A 19,547-nucleotide genomic window follows, 5' to 3' on the forward strand; every position below is an offset into this window, starting at 1 on the left:
CCCTTAAACTTAAACTTAAACATATATATTTAATTTAACTCTTCTTTTCTTCGTTTTATTATTCTTCTCTTCTTCTCATCTTCTAATTCTTTTAGTTTTGTTATTAATTCTTTTTTTTTTTTTTAATCCATCGTATATGTCCCCAAGTTAGAATATATATCCCATCTTCTAATATGTATCTTTTATCATTGTGAGAGCTTAATACTAATTTGTTTTCTTCTGCTGGATATACATTATGCTTTGTACTTCGAACTGTATTTTAAATTTTGTATAATTCCTTATCTTGTAAGACACAATCCTCATAATCCTTAATAGATATTTTTGATTTAACATTTTATCTCTGGGGGCCGCGGTGGCTCAGTGGTAGAGCGTTCACCTCTGGTGCTTGGGGTTCCGGGTTCGATCCCAGCCCCCGCCAAGTGAACTTTGTGGTGGACAAACACCGTGTGCGTGGGTTTTCTCGGGGTTCTCCCGTTTCCTCCCACTTTCTTCATTCCACCATTTCATTCATTTCTCATAATCACCGTCTCCTTTAGCCTAACCGGCATAACCGTGGGACGTAAAACTCAAAGATTTCATTTCATTTTATTTCTTTTTCTTCTCATCTTCATTATATTATTGCCCTTTTTCTTAATATTATACATTTGTGATTTAAGACCTACAACTTTTACTATCAGAATACCTTTAGGCTCATCTTTAAATTTTCCTAATACTTCCTTGTTAATCTCAACCCATATTCATTGTTTTTATGTAATCAGATGTATCTAAATAATCATACATATCTGTTACCGAGCGAAGTAGCTCAAGTGGTTGAGCGTTGGCTTCGCATTCGGGAGGTCGTGGGTTCGAATCCCGCTGCCGACCATCCTGACTGAGGTTTTCCAGGGTTTCCCTCAGTCCCACCAGGCAAATGCCGGGATGGCACCTACTAAACAGGCCCTGGCCTTCCAAATCCTTTCCATTGTTATTGTTGTTGTTGGATATCCAGTGTAAAATGGCCTCGGAGCTGTATCTGGTGATTGTTAAATAAATAAAAAATAAAATATCTTCAGATAATAAGAAATTGACATTGCTCCACCTAACCCAGTTTCACTTACCTTTTCTTTATACATCACACATTACAGATAATTATAGCAAATTGTAGAACAAATATTCTTAAAACTCTTGGAGTAACAATCCATTTTTCGAAACAGTTAGAAAAGCAGTTACATTTTTGGAATTATTTCTGTACAATCGTTTTTCCATAATCTAAAATAATTACAACACTTTTCCCAAGATCTCGAGGATAAATTGCAGTTACATTTTTCCAAGATTTCAGAAGCAATTACAGTTTTCCCTTTTATTTGTTTTCTAGTGTTTTTCTAATTGTGTATTTCTATTTGTTTTCTATTATGGTATTTTCTTTTTCTAATTATAAATGTTTCGTTCTCCAAATTATTTTTCCTTTTTTCTTATAATAAATAAAAGTGAAGAATAAAATTTCTGCTATCAAATACACAATTACAGATATACTAGGAAATGTTGCCAAGCCTACTGATAAACGGTTTAGTACAGGGAATTTTGACAACAGAATTTACTAACAGATATTGGGGATTTAGATTATACAGAGAGCCAATCTAGATTAGATTATTTAAGAAAGATTACGGAACCATTTTGCGACAATGTTTTGATCGTCAAGGTTACAAACTTCCAACATTCGAGGGAAAATAAAGTGTCAAGTTTTTATTAGAAAAAGATTGTTTAAAGCTATTAAGAAAAAAGCAAAGAATATTTTCTACATGCTCCATTTTTTTTAAGTACCAATAAGAAATATGTGGACTAGGTTATGCAATTCTTGACAAAATAGTTACTGATATTTAATAGAAGAGAGAGAATTTTGCATTTTGTTTATTGGGGCAATAAACATACAAACTAGTTCACTGGAATATGTATAAAATTACCAGACAATAAAGAGAAGCAGAATAAATTGATTTCTTACGTTCTTTCAGCATTTTCTTTCAATTTTTTTACCTATTAATTGTGTAGAAACGATCTCCAATTTAAAAGATAAGGAAATTTCTATAGTGCAAAAATGTTTTATTAAAGATGGAAAATAAATATTTCTGCAGTACAAATACATCTTTTTCTACAATTCCTGCAGCAATTATTATCGAAGAAGCTGGAATAGTAAAAACAGATAATTTAATTCCAGAAGTAAGAAAAAAAAATTGGAAAACCAAAAGAGGTATCAAAAGATTGCGATCTTGGCCAATAATTAGTTTTTGGATCAGGGGCCACAATTTTTTTTTTTGCGAGTTTTCGTATTTTCTATGGAATAAGGCCTATAAGAATTTTTTTATTAAATATATTGTGTCTTTTGACCCCCTTCAATATATATATATACCATAGCCATTGAAACTTGTGGGTCCTGGAGTCAGGAAGGTCTAAACTTCATTAATGAAGTTGGGCACCGCATAACTATTAACACAGGAGACACCCGAGCTTCATCCTATCTTATACAAAGAATAAGTATGGCTGGGCAAAGAGGGAACGTAGCAGCGATGCTAGGAACTCTCCCTCCGGGAAAAGCTTTGGACGAAATTTTCCTTTTGTAATCACTCTCCTCTCACCAAACTCTCGCAATTGCTACTAGACGAAGAATCAACCATTTTCATATTTTTAAAATATTTAAAATGTAATTGGCCCTAGGACCGTTCCTTGTGGTATTCACTTCGAAAGTTTCCAATTTTGGACAGTATATTTTATGTTACATAAATAGCTACATTCCTCATCAAATAATAAGTGATAATTAATAAAACTAATATTTATATAACGTTCTAAATTAGAATATTGACAAATATACTGGAAACATTATATGTAAAAAAAAAATATCCTTTGTCATATATATATATATATATATATATATATATATATATATATATATATATATATACCGTATTCTCGCGTGTATAAGCCGGCCCTTAAAATTTACCTTTACATCCGTTTAAAAAAAATCTCAAGGATAAGCCGCGGGTAGAATATCTATCAAGCTACAGCTAAAATAAAATCATGTGTACGTACTTATCACACACTAAGACTTTTTAATTCTAAAATAAAATCTCACTGTCACTACCACTAGAGAGGTTGCTCAAAATGTACAGTTGTAATGTTATTCACTGTCACTACCAGTAGAGAGGTTGCTTGCACTATCAGTACCTGCATTAGAGGCATCACTGGTATCACGATCACTATCGCTGATGTCCCATAGCATATCATCCTGGGAGCCGTCCAGAGCATTGGATATTCCACACTTCAAAACTCCTTTGACAATCGTTTCAGGTTTAACACTTTCCCAGGCTGCCAGAATCCATTCACACACAAGCCGCACAGTCGGACGTTTGATTTTACCTTTGGGTGTTCGGTCATGGTTTCCTGCAATTATCCAATCATTGTAAAGTCTCCTGAATGAACTTTTAAAGGAGCAATTAACAGTAACATCAAGGGGCTGAGACATGGAAGTAAGGCCCCCAAGAACAACAGCTATGTCAGTTTTACACTCATTTAATGTTCGCTTCACACGAGGAGTCACATGAGCTCGGAATTTATCCCAAACTAACAAGCTCAAGCTCTGCTGGAAGACATTGAGCAACTGTTGTCCTACGACGCAGTGACAAGCCATTCCGACGCATGAAACGTGCACACCATCCAGCACTTGCTTGAAAATCGTGGCTTACTCCCATTCGACGCAGGGCCGGCGCGAGGGGGGTCAAGCCGTGCCACCGCCCAGGGTGGCAAAAATTGAAAAGGAAAAGAATACTATCAAAATATAATGCTTCGTAATGGGCCCACATGGAAAAATAAAATTGTGTTCATCTGAGAATATAATAGAACTTACTTCACTCACATTTAGGAAAATACTCACTCAGGAAATTCAGAGCATTTTTCCTCATTTTCATTTATCAAACTACTAGTCACAGGACATCGTTCAATATTTCCCTTGCAGCGACGTAGATAAGATTTTCAGCTAGGGTGGATATGATTATCAAGGTATACCTATGTATTTTATATTTTTTTCTATTCAACAATGTTCTAACGCTCCACTCTAAGCATGCAAAAGATACACTCCCACTTGAGACCCATCGGAGGAACATATAAATACCACCATTACTTAGGAAAAGATATCCAAAATGGAATTATTCAGAACAAATAGAAAGTAAAATGCTGTCTTTGTTGAGAGTTGCAAAATATTATAGTATAATACTAGACTGTACGCCAGATATTTCTGGTACCGAGCAAACGATAATAATCGTTCATGTACAAATTACATGCAATAATGGAGAATGCCCTGTAAAAATTTGAGAACACTTTCTTGGTTTCGTAGCGGTAACAGACACCACTAGTCTAGGAAATGAACAGCTACAGGAAATGAACATTCCTATCGAAGACATAAGGGGCCAAGGATATGACAATGGTTCCAATATGAAAGGCAAACATTGAGGTATTCAGAAGAGAATTTTAGAAATAAATTCCCGAGCCTTCTATGTTCTTTGCAATACTCATTCACTAAACCTTGTCGTTAATGATGCAGCCACAGCATTTCAGTACGCCGTTCCATTTTTTGTATAGCTAAAAAAGTTAGATTTTTTTTCTGCATCCGTTCAACATTGGGCCATACTAAAGGAACATATTATCAGTCTCACTTTAAAACCATTAAGCACCACAAGGTGCGAGAGCCGAATTGATGCTCTGAAACCATTCTGATACGAGTCCCTCATATCAAACAGGGAAAGTTTATGATGCCTTACTTCAAATAAGTAACGGCAATAGAACAGATAGAATGGTCGCCCTCGATGCTCTGTGTATAGCAAACCAACTGCATAACTTTCCTTTCCTTTACTCACTAGTTATTTGGTATGATTTTTTACTCCACATAAACATAGTAAGTAAAAGTCTCCAAAGTATTGATTCTCATGTGTTGGATGCAGTTGGGGTTTCTTGACAATATATCTGAATACTTTGAGAGGAACAGAAATGGTGCAAAGTTTCAATCTTACTTAGTTGATATGATGGAGTTGTCATCAGCATTAGACATGGATGACCCACGGATAGGTAATACAGTGCAAGCCCAAAGTCGAAAGAGGAAGAGACAATTTCAGTAAGAGGCAGAAGATGAAGCTATTGAAGATCCACAAACAAGATACAAGAGCGATTTTTATTACAAAGTTCTGGACGTGATTGTGTTAACTTTAAGAGAAAAGTTTGAAGCAAACATCACATCGAGTATTTCGATTTTCATTACGATATAAGTAATCTTAAAGATATGTCACCTAAACTTTTGTCTGAAAAGGTACTGAACTTGCCGGCACGAACTGAAAGTGTTATCTGCTATAGTTAAGCGTAAAAGTTCAACAAAAGAAACTTTAAAATTAAGGAACATGGCTTTACTCCCAGTGTTAGTGTTGCACTTAGAACTTTGTTAACCTTACCGGTAACCGTGGCAAGTGGAGAAAGAAGTTTTTCGAAACTTAAGCTTAACTATCTACGTCTTCCACGTCTAAAACACGCTTAAGTGGCCTAGCGAGGATATCAATACAACACGAATTGGCTGAAACATTGGACTACGCGAATGTTATAAAGAAATACATTGCTCATATCAAAGCAAGAAAAGTTTCTTTCAATTAAGGTATGTTAAATTCATGTATCACTATTGTGTTCTAGTACATCATAAGGCTTAGGATAATCACTTAGTTTTGCCGTAATATATGATTCACTATTATTTTCATGCTCCATACTCTATTGGAAACACCTTTGGTGTGGGAGACCCGGGTTCGACTCCCGGCGGGAGCTCATGTGGTTCGGATTCCACGTTAATCAGTAGGTCCACGTCTCATATAGCCTCGCTGACGAAAGTTACACTAAACTAAAAATTAACTCAATCAACTCTATTGGAAACACCTTTTGATATCAAATAAGTTTAAAAATTAAAATTCTTTGTCGTGACTAATACAGTTTTTTTTTTTTTTTTTAAATTTATTTTCTTGATGCGCTGCTGTACATCACAGATATACAGCGAAATCGATCATACTGAATATTGTGACATGTATGGAGTTATTTAAATATTACGTGAACATTCGAGAGAGTTAGTTCAATTTTTTGTTTACTTTTCCATTTCATACGTGTTTTAAAACGGGGTATCCTACTTTTTCGTGACACTTGAACGTTTATTGTCAAAATGAGGTTGCGGATTAAAGGGGCGGCATGTAAAAGTACCGCTCATAGCGGCAAAACAGCTAGCGCCGGCCCTGATTCGACGACCCTCTTCAAGAGCTTGAAAGCGTATCATATCAACTGTAACAGCATAACCTGAACTTCTTTTCTCATTAACGTAAGATAAAACATTTTCTTCCAATTGTGGATACTTAGCTGCTTTTCCACGAAACGCTTTCCTCTTGCCCCTTGTTGCATGAAGTTCATTCTTGTGCTTTTTCCAACGTCGCACGTTGGATTCATCCACGTAAAAATGACGTGCAGCAGCTCGGTTCCCGTTTTCCTCAGAGAATCGGATAACTTGCAATTTAAAATGTGCATCGTAGCTAAGTCGTTTGGACATTTTCCTTAGAAGAAATCCACAAGGCACGCTCTTCGTAGCGTATAGGTGCAGCGCACGAGACAGACTGCCTTCTCGTAGAAAAAACTCTTGAGTGCGCGATTGTTATCGCAGAGGAATATTTTGTTCGTTTACCGATAATTGTTGATTCAAATCAACAATAGGGGGCCGCGGTGGCTCAGTGGTAGAGCGTTCACCTCTGGTGCTAGGGGTCTCGGGTTCAAACCCTGCTCCCGCCAAGTGAACTTTGTGGTGGACAAACACCGTGTGCGTGGGTTTTCTCGGGGTTCTCCCGTTTCCTCCCACTTTCTTCATTCCACCATTTCATTCATTACTCATTATCACCGTCTCCTTTAGCCTAACCGGCATAACCGTGGGACGTAAAACTCAAAATTTCATTTCAAATCAACAATAGCGGTATTTGAGTTAACGTGTTTGTTCATGCGTTGAATTGTTGTTTCGTCTGATTGTGGCCTTGTGGATTTGTTTTATATACGTTTTTCTTGTAATGTACGGTAAATACCGTACAACAAACGCAAGAAATTAATACCGTAATTATCTTTAAGCCATTTTAAATCATTCGCGTGTATAAGCCGCACCCTACATTTTTGTTTGCTTTTTCGTGAAAAAAATACACTCCTTACAGAAAGTTTATTTTCAGTCATGCTGTAAATGGGAGGCTGAAATTTTAGAGTTACAAATTGCGAAGAATGCCAAAGATTATTCCCTCCAGTTGTTACATTTCATAGAGCAATATCTAAATACTTCGGAGAAAAATACATTACGAGAACATAGAGAAGCAGAATTAACTTCTTTACTTTCTTCGTGTTGCGATGATTTGAATTTTAATGCTTCTTACCATTTGTATGCATTTTTGGTTAACGGTAAAAATAAGTTCACACATGTCGGAGCTTTAATCAAAAGTAATGGTTATAAATTCGTTCGATTTTTAAAAGATTCGATTTAGTAGCATTTTATTAACCTTTATAAGTATTGTAACTCTAAATTACTAAGCGATAGTTTCTGTTTCTTGTCTTATACAGACATGGAGATTATAATTTCCAAGTGAGAAACCTTTTGCAATTTTTAAGACATGTGGCGCGGAAACCTATAACAAACATTCTTTTCCGAAGGTTATTAGTTTACGAGTAGATGAGAAGATTTAATATATATATATATATATATATATATATATATATATATATATATATATATATATATATATATATATATATTTAGACCATACTTAAGAGATTTTAGAGCAAGACGATGCAGTGAAAATGGAAGATATTAGAAGATCTCTGAAAATTTCTAGTTGTAAAAGGTTGGAAGAATTAACACGGGAATACTGTTTGTTACAGCTTTAAAAGTTGTACAATACAAAAATACAGAGCGATTTATTCTAAGGTTCGAAAATATCCATTATGCAGATAATTATTTGTCTCGAATTATTAGCTGCATATTAAATTGTATTCAACTAAAACTACTTGTAATAATAAAAAGAAAAATAAAAATAAAAACACTTTCATTTTGGAAAAACTGACAGATGCTACCATGGAAAGGGAGTAAATATCTTTCGTGTTATTTATCTTCCAAATATTTTCCAGATGTCATATTTTAGAGCGTAAAATTAGTACTAGCTACGTAGGTGATCATCCGTTAAAATTTATATATATATATATACATGGTCGGATCCAGTATTTTTTGAGGGGGTGCACCGTAACTATCTAAATAACCAGTCTCATTGAAATTCTTCAAAGTGACATGTGACATTATTCTTTACACCTGACAGTCCTGATACATAGAATGGAAAGGGGGTATTTTAAAGAGGGCCGCAAGTGATGTGCAGGAAAAAAATGTTCTCTCTTCCTGGCTTCTGTTTTCTTCCCTACTTTACAAATGTTATATTGCTTTGCTTGGTGAATCTTTTTCTTTCAACCTTCAGAAAATCGACTTTCTTTTAAACCCCAAACGGAAGCATGACGGCAGAAAGTTTCGGAAAGAGTTGCTATTTTAACTGGTAGTTTCTCATTTTAGATAGTGTATATTTACAACGAGGGGGGGCGTGCACCTCACCTAAATCCGGCTCTGTATGTAGATTTCTGTATTGTATACGTAACTGAAAGTTGAATGTTTGTGTGTTATAGTTTAAGTAAAATCATTTTCTATTTATGCCATGTAAATCACCACGATACAAAACTAACTTTATGCTATTGTGACTTGAAAACCTTAAATTGTATCTTTCAGTTGTCCTTAGAGAAAGAGGAGCAAGAAAGAAGGGAGCTGCAAAAAATGATAATGGGAGAAGGAGGAGATAGTCAAGATCAAAAGAAAGCAAAAGACAAAAGGAAAGATGATGATGATAATCAGTCTATGTCTGGATTTAATACACAGTCTGGTAAGTTTCATTTTTGTTGAGTGAGGATAAAAGTGAAGTGAAAATTTGTTTTTTACGCGGTATGTGAAAAGTCCTCTAGTTTGAGTTGCTGATTGTACTTCTTTTCCTTGTACATTTCTGGTCTTAAAAACCGAGACTGCCTTCCAGTGCAAAAAGTTGAGCCTAGATACCAACGTTCCTCGGATCTGCTTACAAGGGAAATCTATTTTTCCTCCTCTCTGTTACAGAGCAACATACATATTCTCCAATAGAAATAGTTCATTTCGACATTGCTTTTAAGTAAATATACAAGTGACATGTAGAAAACAGTCATAAAATATTACAAAAAAGAAGGTAAAAGTAAACATATCTTCTTTTTTGTTTTTAAATGAAGATATTTTTAGATTCTAGATTCAAACCTGTGGAGGGTACACCGTCAACTGAACAATAACAGAAGGTGCAGTCTAGTGGATAACGTAACTTATTCACGTATGGATGTTCATTTTAACATGGTTCAAATCCTATCTACAAAAGCTGTTTCTTCTGTAACTCATTTTATAAAAAGTTGCATTTTACTAGCCAAAAGCAATCATGTTTGAGTGTAAGAAATTTATAAATATATCACCGCTATGTAATACAATACAATAGAACATACATATAAAACAAAATCACCATTCCTTCTCTGGTGTCTAGCGTTTAGTCTGGCGTGAGAGGCCCATGTTTGATTCCCGGCAGTGGCTTAGGGAACGGGGGCTCAGGGGGGGCGCCCCTCCCCCAAAGGGTTCGACAATGTACTTTGGTACTTGGTATTTTTTTTTTCTCTCTCTCTCTGAACAATCAACAGTTGCCTTTCATGTGCCCTATTTGAAAACAAAATATGTCACTAAACAGTTCCTAGACAAGTTATGTTCGCCAACTTCGTCTTTATTCTTTTAAAATGTTTGTATTTTGGGGGTATGGAAATCGGAGTTTTCCAAGAATCCTTGCTGTTCAAAGGGAAGAAAGAAAGAGTGTGTGAGGAGGGCCTATATGCATATGGTGGCTTTGCAGTTATTGTTGTATTGTTTAATATAACAATGACCACAGTTTTCATCTGTCTTCTTTGACACAAAGCCAAAGTTTGCAGACTCAGCCAGGCAATATTGAAGAGAATCAGTTCCTTTCTAATCATAAAAGGAGGTTTAAAAAAAAAAAAAAAAAAAAAAAAAAAAAAAAAAAAAAAAAAAAAAAAGTTCAAGGGTTAAGAGGGAATGGACGGGTTTGAGCCCAAGAAATCATTGACCTCGACAAAAATAACAAAGCATGTGACCTGTCGTCGTCTATTTTGAATCATTCTCAATAGGATAAAAAAGAGGAAACCTCTGTTTCATACCACTCACTTCTAGCCGCAGTTGGCATCAAAGAAAGCGGCGATCAATTGATTTCGATAAATGTTTAGCAGCTAGTTTCCTTAATCTACAAGCAAAAAAGAAAAAAAGGGTATTAGTTTCATTCAAATGAAAAATATTTGAGGGAAAATTTTTAACATGAGAGAGTTGAAAACAATAGTAAAGACTTGTAGCGTGTGACTATGTCATAGCAATCTCTGATGTCTGATCAATTTGAGCAGTTCAAAAGATTTGCGTGAGTTAAACGTATTTAGGGCGTCCAAATAAGACAGTTGCAGTTGCAAAATGTTGGAAAATGTTGTACAAAAGTGTTCAAAGCTGAAAAATACAATTGTGTTAACTTCAGTGAGGGAACTGTGCAAACAAAGAAACCAAAAAGCAACGGAAAAAAATTTAAACAAGATATTAATTCAGATAAAGGCCCAAAAAACGTTTTAGAAAAGTGGGTAAAACGAAAAAAAAGAAAGTAGTAGTGTTAATTTTGGCGAAGAAAATTTGCAAAAATAGCAATCGAGAAACAACAAAGAAATATCTAAAGAAGCCAGCCCTTCAGAAAAAAAATGTATTAGGGGAGGCTGGGGTAATAAGAGAGATGGCCAAAAAATACTCTAAATATCAAATCAAAAATATTAAAAAAAATAAGTAATGGCAACGTCAATATCTTTACTTTCCTGCCCCACTGGCACTTATGAACTAATATGACTTTTTATATTATTGTCACACTGTGAAAAAATACCTTCACTTTGAACTTACCACGGAAGTTCGTGACTTTTTTAAAATAAAATTTTATTCTGAAAAGTGAGTTAGAAATGTGGAAATTACTTCTATGTAACTTTGTGACGAAGACTATGAAGATTGATGAGAAATTTTGAAAATCGCTGAAACATTGCATTTCAGGTCAATTGAGGGCATGTCTCTTATTACCCCTTTTACCTGCTAGTTTTTTGTATATAGAAAGTAAATAGGAAAACTACTCTGGCAATCCAGTCAAGAGTCTGTGCATAGATAGTGACAGTGGAGAATATACTTAGGATCAACTAATTTCACCATCAATTGGTGAAAGTTTGCCAGGAGAAATTGATCCAACCAGAGCAGAATCTTGCTTAGAAATGTATGCCGTGTACTATGATCTTGACTGGTAAATTGGGAGGGCTATTGCTTTCCCAGATGAAGGACCGTGCAAGGTTAAATTTTTGAAAACAGGACTAAGTGGTTTTAATTGGCCTGTTTATGATGACATTCAAACAGTGACATCCAAATTTGTGTTTTATGGACCTATCAAACTGGATGGAAATGGAAATAAGCCATTCCAGATTTCCAGAGGATAGCTTCCGAAAATTTGTTGTGTTTATAGCAATGTGAAAAAGGACTTGAAACCAAAACAGAAAGATTAAATATGGCTCCTCTTCTTTGGGTAGGCCTAGGTGTTTGTAGGGCTATTCTTAATATTTGTTAAACTCATGCCTATATGCAACAGTCCTGTTTGGCCTATACATTTTTCATATGTTTATTTAAGTGGTCCAGTCTAAGATAATTAATAAGGCCTACCTGCTATAATTATGTTACACTAAAGTTTAAATTATATTTATGAGGCTTTTAAATGTTAATTTTGAGTTTACATAGGGTAGCATAACATTTTCAAACCCTTTTGCGCATTTTTCATATGTTCGTTCGACTGTACATCGTGAAAGGTTTAATATTCATCTTACATATTTTTCGAAAATGTAGGTTTCTACATAGGCTACATTTTACATAAAACTTGATCAACAATAAGTTTACAACATTTTTCAATGTTCTCTTCTTGTATGATTACAATTTAATAGCTTTTTCAATCCATTTTAAGTTAGCCACAACTATTTTAAAATGCGGTGCTTTTTCTTTATTGCGAATTTAGGCACTTTTTACGTTCATTTTCAACATTCTCCAGAAAATTTCTTGTCACCATTCTTTTTTATTTGGTAGTCTTGAGTTTTGTCCATGATGTATCTAGATTACGTAAAACTCAACTATACTTTCTTTTAATGGTTTTTGATATTTAATACTTAAGCAACTAAATTTTCCGAACGAACTATTGGATTTCATTTTTTAAATCTTGATATTTTGGGAACATATTTACATATTTCAGATCTGAAAAAAGTAAATTGTTCAAAATTGTCTGAAGATGTTTCTTAAAACTCTTACTCATTTTCTATTCTATTTGCATGAACAGTGAGAACCCTGTCTCTTATTACCCCTTAGGGTAATATAAGAGACACTGACTTCCACAAAATTTTTCGTAATTTTTTTGGGCATAAAAAAGCAACTGGAAAAATGTGTTAATACATTAGCAGGTTTCATTTTTTAGTACAATCACATACATTTTTTTCTAGTTCCTCAAGAAATCAATACAAGTGCTAGAATTTTTTTTTTTGTCTCCCGTTTGTCTCTTATTACCCCGGCCTCCCCTATCATTATTATTATTATTAAAACTAAACCTTCAGGCGCAACAAACAAACACCCATATCTATCCATCTATGTCATGGTCATAGCATGTCATGGTATGCTAAAGGAGTAACTGTTACTCCCAAAATTTCAGATTTTTTTTTTATCCAGGCCCATTGGAGATATTGGACAGTGAAATATGGCAAATTGGCATAATTCACCAAATTTGCGATATTTTTTCAGGCCTTTGGAAGCAGCTACAGGTCTGCAAATTTTTGAGTATAAACTTATGACCCCGGACTACATGCGCATGCACACACACACACACACACACACATATATATATATATATATATATATATATATATATATATATATATATATATATATATATATATATTCAGACCTCTACGTCAGTTGCTTCCTCATCCCAAACATGTCTTCAATGTCAAAAAAAATTGCGTTACTACTGCGTTGCTACTGTAGGCCCTGATTTCACCCCTTTCAAGTGGTTTTAGACAAAAACATTAAGAGGACAAAGTTTTAGCTCTGCACAAGCTGGACACGCCCAGAAATTTTCAATTTATTAGAACAAATACATGCTGAGATATTCAAAACAATGTAAACGTCCGAAATCGAGAAAACGCAAAATGGCGGCAGAAACTGCGTCACTACGAGATGTTTTAAAAAATAATTAATTGTGGTTTCGAAGTACCCTGATATAGTATATATATATATGCTTTAAGATAAGATTTATATTGTCACGATAAGAATAACATTTACAAATTTGATTGTTCGTGTGTGTTTTAGAGTAGTGTTCGAATAATCAGTGCCTATTGTATATCTAAAGTATAGCTATATTTATTTTAATAATTTGTGAACTGTGTTTATTTAAGAAACAAGAAGAAATTATTAACCGTAGAAATGTAGAGTTTCCGAAAACTTCGAAATTTCCGGATAATTTGATAAAAAAGAAGGAAGAAATATTAGAAACTCATTTTGCATCATACATGCAGTACAAAAGTTAGTATCTGTACACACACACACACACACACACACACACATACACACACGCTTTAACAAAAATATAATTATCAAATAATATACATTATTGTGATAAGCTTTGCAACAACACTTTCAAACTTTCGCCGAGATTACGGAAGAAAGATCTCCTCCAGTTCGTTACCAGAGGGTAGCGTTCCCGAAACTGATGCAACGTTACCTCTTTGTACTGCCATACTGATACGTTCTAGTAGAAAAGAGGTAACGAACGTATCCTGATGATAAATAAATGCGGTGACCGACTTCTTTTATAAAAGAAAGGCCTACGGGACCAAATGAACCACCTGATTCGATAGCTATAGCGACAAAATAATATTTTTCGAGTAAATTGCTGTACTTCTTGCGTTTTTCTGTTTCCCAGCGAGCAGCCACGTTGCCAGCTTGTGCTGAGGAAAAATGTAGATTTGAAGGGGCGAAGGTGTCGGAACAAGTAAAATCCCATAAAAGTGCTTTTCCTTTCTTCCACGGTATTAGGGTCATACCATCTGGCCCCTTGCCGTCTGCACGACTGCATCCCAACAGTTCACATATAGAAGAAACGCCTGCTGAAATTAGCGCCCTCATGATAATGTCGTTGACGCTAGAGTGGCGTGAATGTCTACCCGCAGTATTGGCACAGGAGAGTCCATGGAGGCCCCTCTTGTTTACGACACTTCTACAGGCAGGACATCTATATTGCTCGCAAACATCTGCTTCCAAACGCAGTGCACTGGCAATTCAAAAACTGTCATTGGGAAGATGTAATCCTAAAGAAGATGACGGGATAGCATGGAGCCAAGCGCCTGCTTCTGGAGATGATGTAGCTAGGAGTCTGGCCTTATCTTCTGGGTTATCGGATGACTGAAGTAGAGCAGAAAAGTGATGATTTATAAGAGGATCGTCCCAAGAGGATTGTAGTCCTTTCTTATCAAGATCAGGGGGATCTGATCCCACTATAGATGACCACTTAGCAATGTTATCGTTGACATCCGAATCCGATACTAGTCTAAGATCTTGTTGGAGAATGGTCTCGATCAATGGCTTACCGCCATAGAATGAAGACAGAAAGGATGAAATAGCCAGGTCCATGGCGCGACCAGATTGTGTATCGAAGAGGAAACTCCAACTTAAGCAAATCCTAGTATTGGGCATTTTCTGAATAAAGAAATAGAAATTAAATATTTTAGAAATATCTCCCTTTTTTTCCTTAGGTGCGGAGGTTCCAGGAAACTCTGAAACCTGTATTTCCTTACTTTTAAATAAAAGCTTACATACCGAATTTCACACCTCCAACTCAAGCATCCTTATATTTGCCATATTTTGAATCATCATGTTTCTCTCCTCAACCACAGGTTGGTGGGTAACATGGAAATTTGGAACTTTTCTCTCCCTTGAAAGAGCTCTATTATACTTTGATAAGGACTCTTCTTCGTAACTGTATCTACGTAGATATTCTATTCTTGGTCTTCCTCTTTCTGGTTTTCCTTCTGCCTTTCCCCCTATCAATACAGTGATCCAATTGGAGTGCCGAATAAGATGGCCAAGCATGCTTTTTCTTCTTTTTCCTATTATCTTCATGATCTGTCTTCCTTCATTAGCCTCCTTTTGTGAATGAAGATAAATTTAAATATTATAGAAATGATACCCTTTTCCCGTTTGGAGTGAATTTTCGAAAACGCTGAAATAATAATAATAATAATAATAATAATAATAATAATAATAATAATAATAATAATAATAATAACAACAACTTTATTTTAAGTGCTATGAACTGCTCGTAAGCAAAAATACGGCACTATGTTAAAATCATTATATAATCATTTTAAACAGACCAGAAATTATATAATATAAAATGACTATTAGAGCAGGTTAAGGCCTTTGTCAGAAGATTAATATATTAACATTATAAGGTTCAAACTGATATATAAAACAAAAAATAAAAGAAAACAGTCAATTTCATAATATACGATTAAAAGAACTATGCAAATTAAAGTCTCATTTAACTACCATTTAAAATAATGAAACAACCTTACTTAAAATTTGACCTTCACATGCAAAAATCTCTTTCACTTATTGTCATATTTTACCGTAAAAGACTGGTTCTTTAAGTAAAAGATTATAACATAAAAATACACTGAAAATACACAATGACAATAAAATAAAGATAAGCAGCTAGAACCCTTGTCATAAAGTTAAAACAGTTTAATTTTTGTGAGAAATGCTCTGATATTTATCCTAACATATGTTCATTTTAAATTGTAAGACATTGTCATCCTTCTTAGTATTTCACGTTTTAAGTTTAATACAACCAATGTCGATCGATTCCTAACACTATAAGGCGGCACTCTTATTCCTATATTTTCTAAGCAACATTCGCTACTATATTTATTATCCAACACCATTTGAATAAATAATTTATCAGTAACTTTCCTCCTTTCCGATAGTTCTTGAAGCCCCCAAAATGTTAACCCATATCCATATTCATGTGCATAGTAATCCTTTTCATTTTATAACACAGCAGCCGTCTGAAACATTTCTGTACAGCTTCGATTTTATTAACAAGTGTGTTGGATAGACTATTCCAGACAACTGAACCAAATTCCAATTTAGATCTAACAAGTGTCTTATATAAGTACACATAAGAACTACCATTTATAAAATCAGGTCATTGATAAAGTATAAAACCTGTTTTTTTTTTCTTTCTTGCTGATTGCACTACGTCATTTATGTGATTAGCAAATTTTAATTGTCTGTCATTCAAAATACCGAGATCTTTAATTTGCTGAACTTTGTTTATTATTACTCCATTAATTTTATACTTGCTAACAAAATATTGAGTTTTATTATTGAATGTCATATGTTTAGTTTTCTCAGAGTTGATCATTAATAAATTATTTTCACACCAATGGTTTACTGTATCTAAATCTTTCTGCAGCAGATAATTATCATACTCGTTATTAACTACTATAAAAAGCTTTATGCCATCTGCATATAAAAGTATTTTTGTGTATTCGACTTTTCCTGGTAAATCATTGATAAATAGAGAAAAAGGAAGTGGCCCCAGGGGAGATCCTTGAGGTATCCCCTTCCCTATTTGACCTTGACTAGATTTTATATTCCCTATCTTTACTTTAAAAGTTCTATTTGATAAGTAACTTTCAAACCAATTAATATATGACAATGATAGGCCAATGTTTGATAACTTACTTAGAAGTAATTTGTGATCAATAGAATCAAAGGCCTTTGACATATCGATATATATAACATCTACCTGTAGATTACTTTTTAGTCCAAAGTATGTAAAATCATGAAAATGGATAAGATTTGTTGCCATTGATCTACCTTTATAGAAACCATGTTGCGTATCACTTAATATATTCTTTATATTAAAATATAAATGTTTGTGCTCAATTATTTCAAAAATCTTAGAGGAAACACTTACTAAACTTATAGACCTATAATTTTTAACGTCATTTTGATCACCGTGTTTGTATATTGGCACTACATATGACTGCTTCCATCTTGAAGGAAATATTCCAGTCTTTAGCGTTCATTCCTACAGCCTTTAATTACATAATATGGAACGTTATCAGGTCCAGGTGTAGTACTCCCCTTAATTTTACTAATTGTTTCAATTACATCTTTTTGCGTAGTGGATTGAATACCAATCGACATATAATTACCATTATATTCTGTCAGTTTCGTAACCTTACTTTTTTCTTTTTATTTTGGTTGGAGTCAAAATTAAAAGAATTATAAAATACAACTTTAAAACATTCTGCTATGTCAGTAATTTCCAACAATGATGTATCATTATACTTCATCTGTTTTGGTATTTGTTTATTGTGTGATTTTTTGAAAGATCTCCAGAAGTGCACACTGTCTTTACAAATACTGTTCTCCAATGATAAGAAGTAAACTTTTCTAGCCTCTAGATATTTCTTTCTGACCACCTTTCTTAAATCGGAGTACCTCTGATACCAAATTTTATTATTTGATTGTCTGGCCTTTATAAAATATTTTGTTTTCTTATTTATCAATGATTTAAGATCTCTAGTCATCCACGGGTCCCTATATGTTGTATTATTATTATACAGCTTCTTCGGTACGTAAGAATCAAAAACTTCATATATATTGTCATACAAGGTTTCAGACATTTTATCGACATTGTTGGTAGGATCATTAATTTCTTTTATATTCTTTACTAGCAGCGTTCACCCCGCTTCGCTGCGGTCACCCCGGAACGCAATAAACTTTGTTACTTAGATAATTTTTACTTTTTCGCTTTCAAATTGCAGTAAATGTTAAAATTATAGCGCCTGTCATTTATGTTAACCCGCCGAGTCACATGGTCATGCGGGTTGCATATAAATACGTTTATTTTTACCTATGATGAACTAATAACTAAGGATTTGTACGTATGGACACTTGAATGGTCAATTATCTCAAGACACTGGTAATTAAAAATTAAAGTGATATGATAAAAACCATCTAGGGTCCAAATCCTAATAACCCCCCAAAAATGAAAGAAATTGGTTCAGCCGTATTAGCGTGATGAGTTCACAAAGGATTTGTGCGTTCTCTTTTATATATATAGATTCCGTAATAAACCTGTAAGAAATCAGCTTTCTTAAAGTCATCATTGCTGGTCTGTTTTGTATTCTTTTGAAAGTTATTATTTCGTATGATATTCCATGAGTAGACAAATGGTGGGTGAAAACGATCAATTTTTGTGATTGGTTCAACATTAAAATTTATTGCACTATTTTCTATATTCGTAAGCAACAGGTCTAATACTTTGTCCTTATTCATGACATCATATGACTTATTTAGCTGATTCAATTGATGAAGGTTGCTTAATTCTATTATTATTATTATTTAATGGAAAGTATGTGCCGAATTTCACTCTCAAATTCAGGAAATTGCGTGATATTCAATTTTTGGCAGAAAGTTTGTTCCTGTCCTTAAGCCACCGTAGAATATATATCCTAATAAAATCTTTTCCATGCTGTCTCTTAATTTCCTCACAAAAGAAATATTCTGTCCAAATTTTAGCCTGAGCAACACAGATTTAGTAACAGTCATCCGAAAAATTTATCCACAACATATCTCATTTTGGAAATGTTGATCAGCCACCCAACTCGTCTGATTTATCGCCATGCGTTTTTTTTTTTTTTCTATGAAGGTATTTGAAGGATGTGGTGTACACCCACCGACCTCCAATCTAAAGGAATCGTAGCTTTAAAAATAAAATGAAAAAAAAAAGAAAGAAAAAGAAATGTTTGTAACAATTTCTTGCAAAATTCATTCAGTTGATTTAAATCACACGAAAGGAGTTGTAGCTCTACTTGAATTTTAAAAGGGCAGAATTTTAAATCATGCGTCGAACGGTATTAGGGGTTACGTGTAATGTCATGGTTGCTGCGCATCTCAAGGTACAAAATTCCCTGACATTTCCAGGAAAATTTGCAGGTAGCGCTATTAAGTGAGAAAAATTGTATTTATAATTATGCAGCGTTCAAATTTTACATTTTAATTATACAGAAAGAGCATAATTTTACCCCAAATGCATACATTTTGAGTGAACACTCTGATGTAAAAAATATAATGAAAGAGGCAACTTACCTTTTTTCATCTTCCAGCGGTTTTCTTGGCGGCCCAAATAATTATTTAACACAGAATATTTTTTGAAAAATTTTAGTTTTATGATTTTACTGTCACACTTAAAATATTA

General features: G+C 34.1%; 1 protein-coding gene across 4 annotated transcripts in view; it reads left to right on the forward strand.

Moving 5' to 3' along the window:
• The window catches only part of Taf1 (TATA-box binding protein associated factor 1), a 726,438-nt gene that overhangs the window by 462,467 nt on the left and 244,424 nt on the right, over nucleotides 1–19,547 (forward strand). For all 4 annotated transcript variants that reach the window (XM_081728611.1, XM_081728610.1, XM_081728612.1 and 1 more), the window contains one exon: nucleotides 8,834–8,984. In XM_081728611.1, coding sequence (XP_081584737.1) covers nucleotides 8,834–8,984 — 151 coding nt within the window. The remainder of the gene's footprint in view (nucleotides 1–8,833; nucleotides 8,985–19,547) is intronic.

Source organism: Thermobia domestica, chromosome 10, assembly GCF_964235325.1.
Source record: "Thermobia domestica chromosome 10, izTheDome1.hap1.1, whole genome shotgun sequence".
Taxonomy (NCBI): domain Eukaryota; kingdom Metazoa; phylum Arthropoda; class Insecta; order Zygentoma; family Lepismatidae; genus Thermobia; species Thermobia domestica.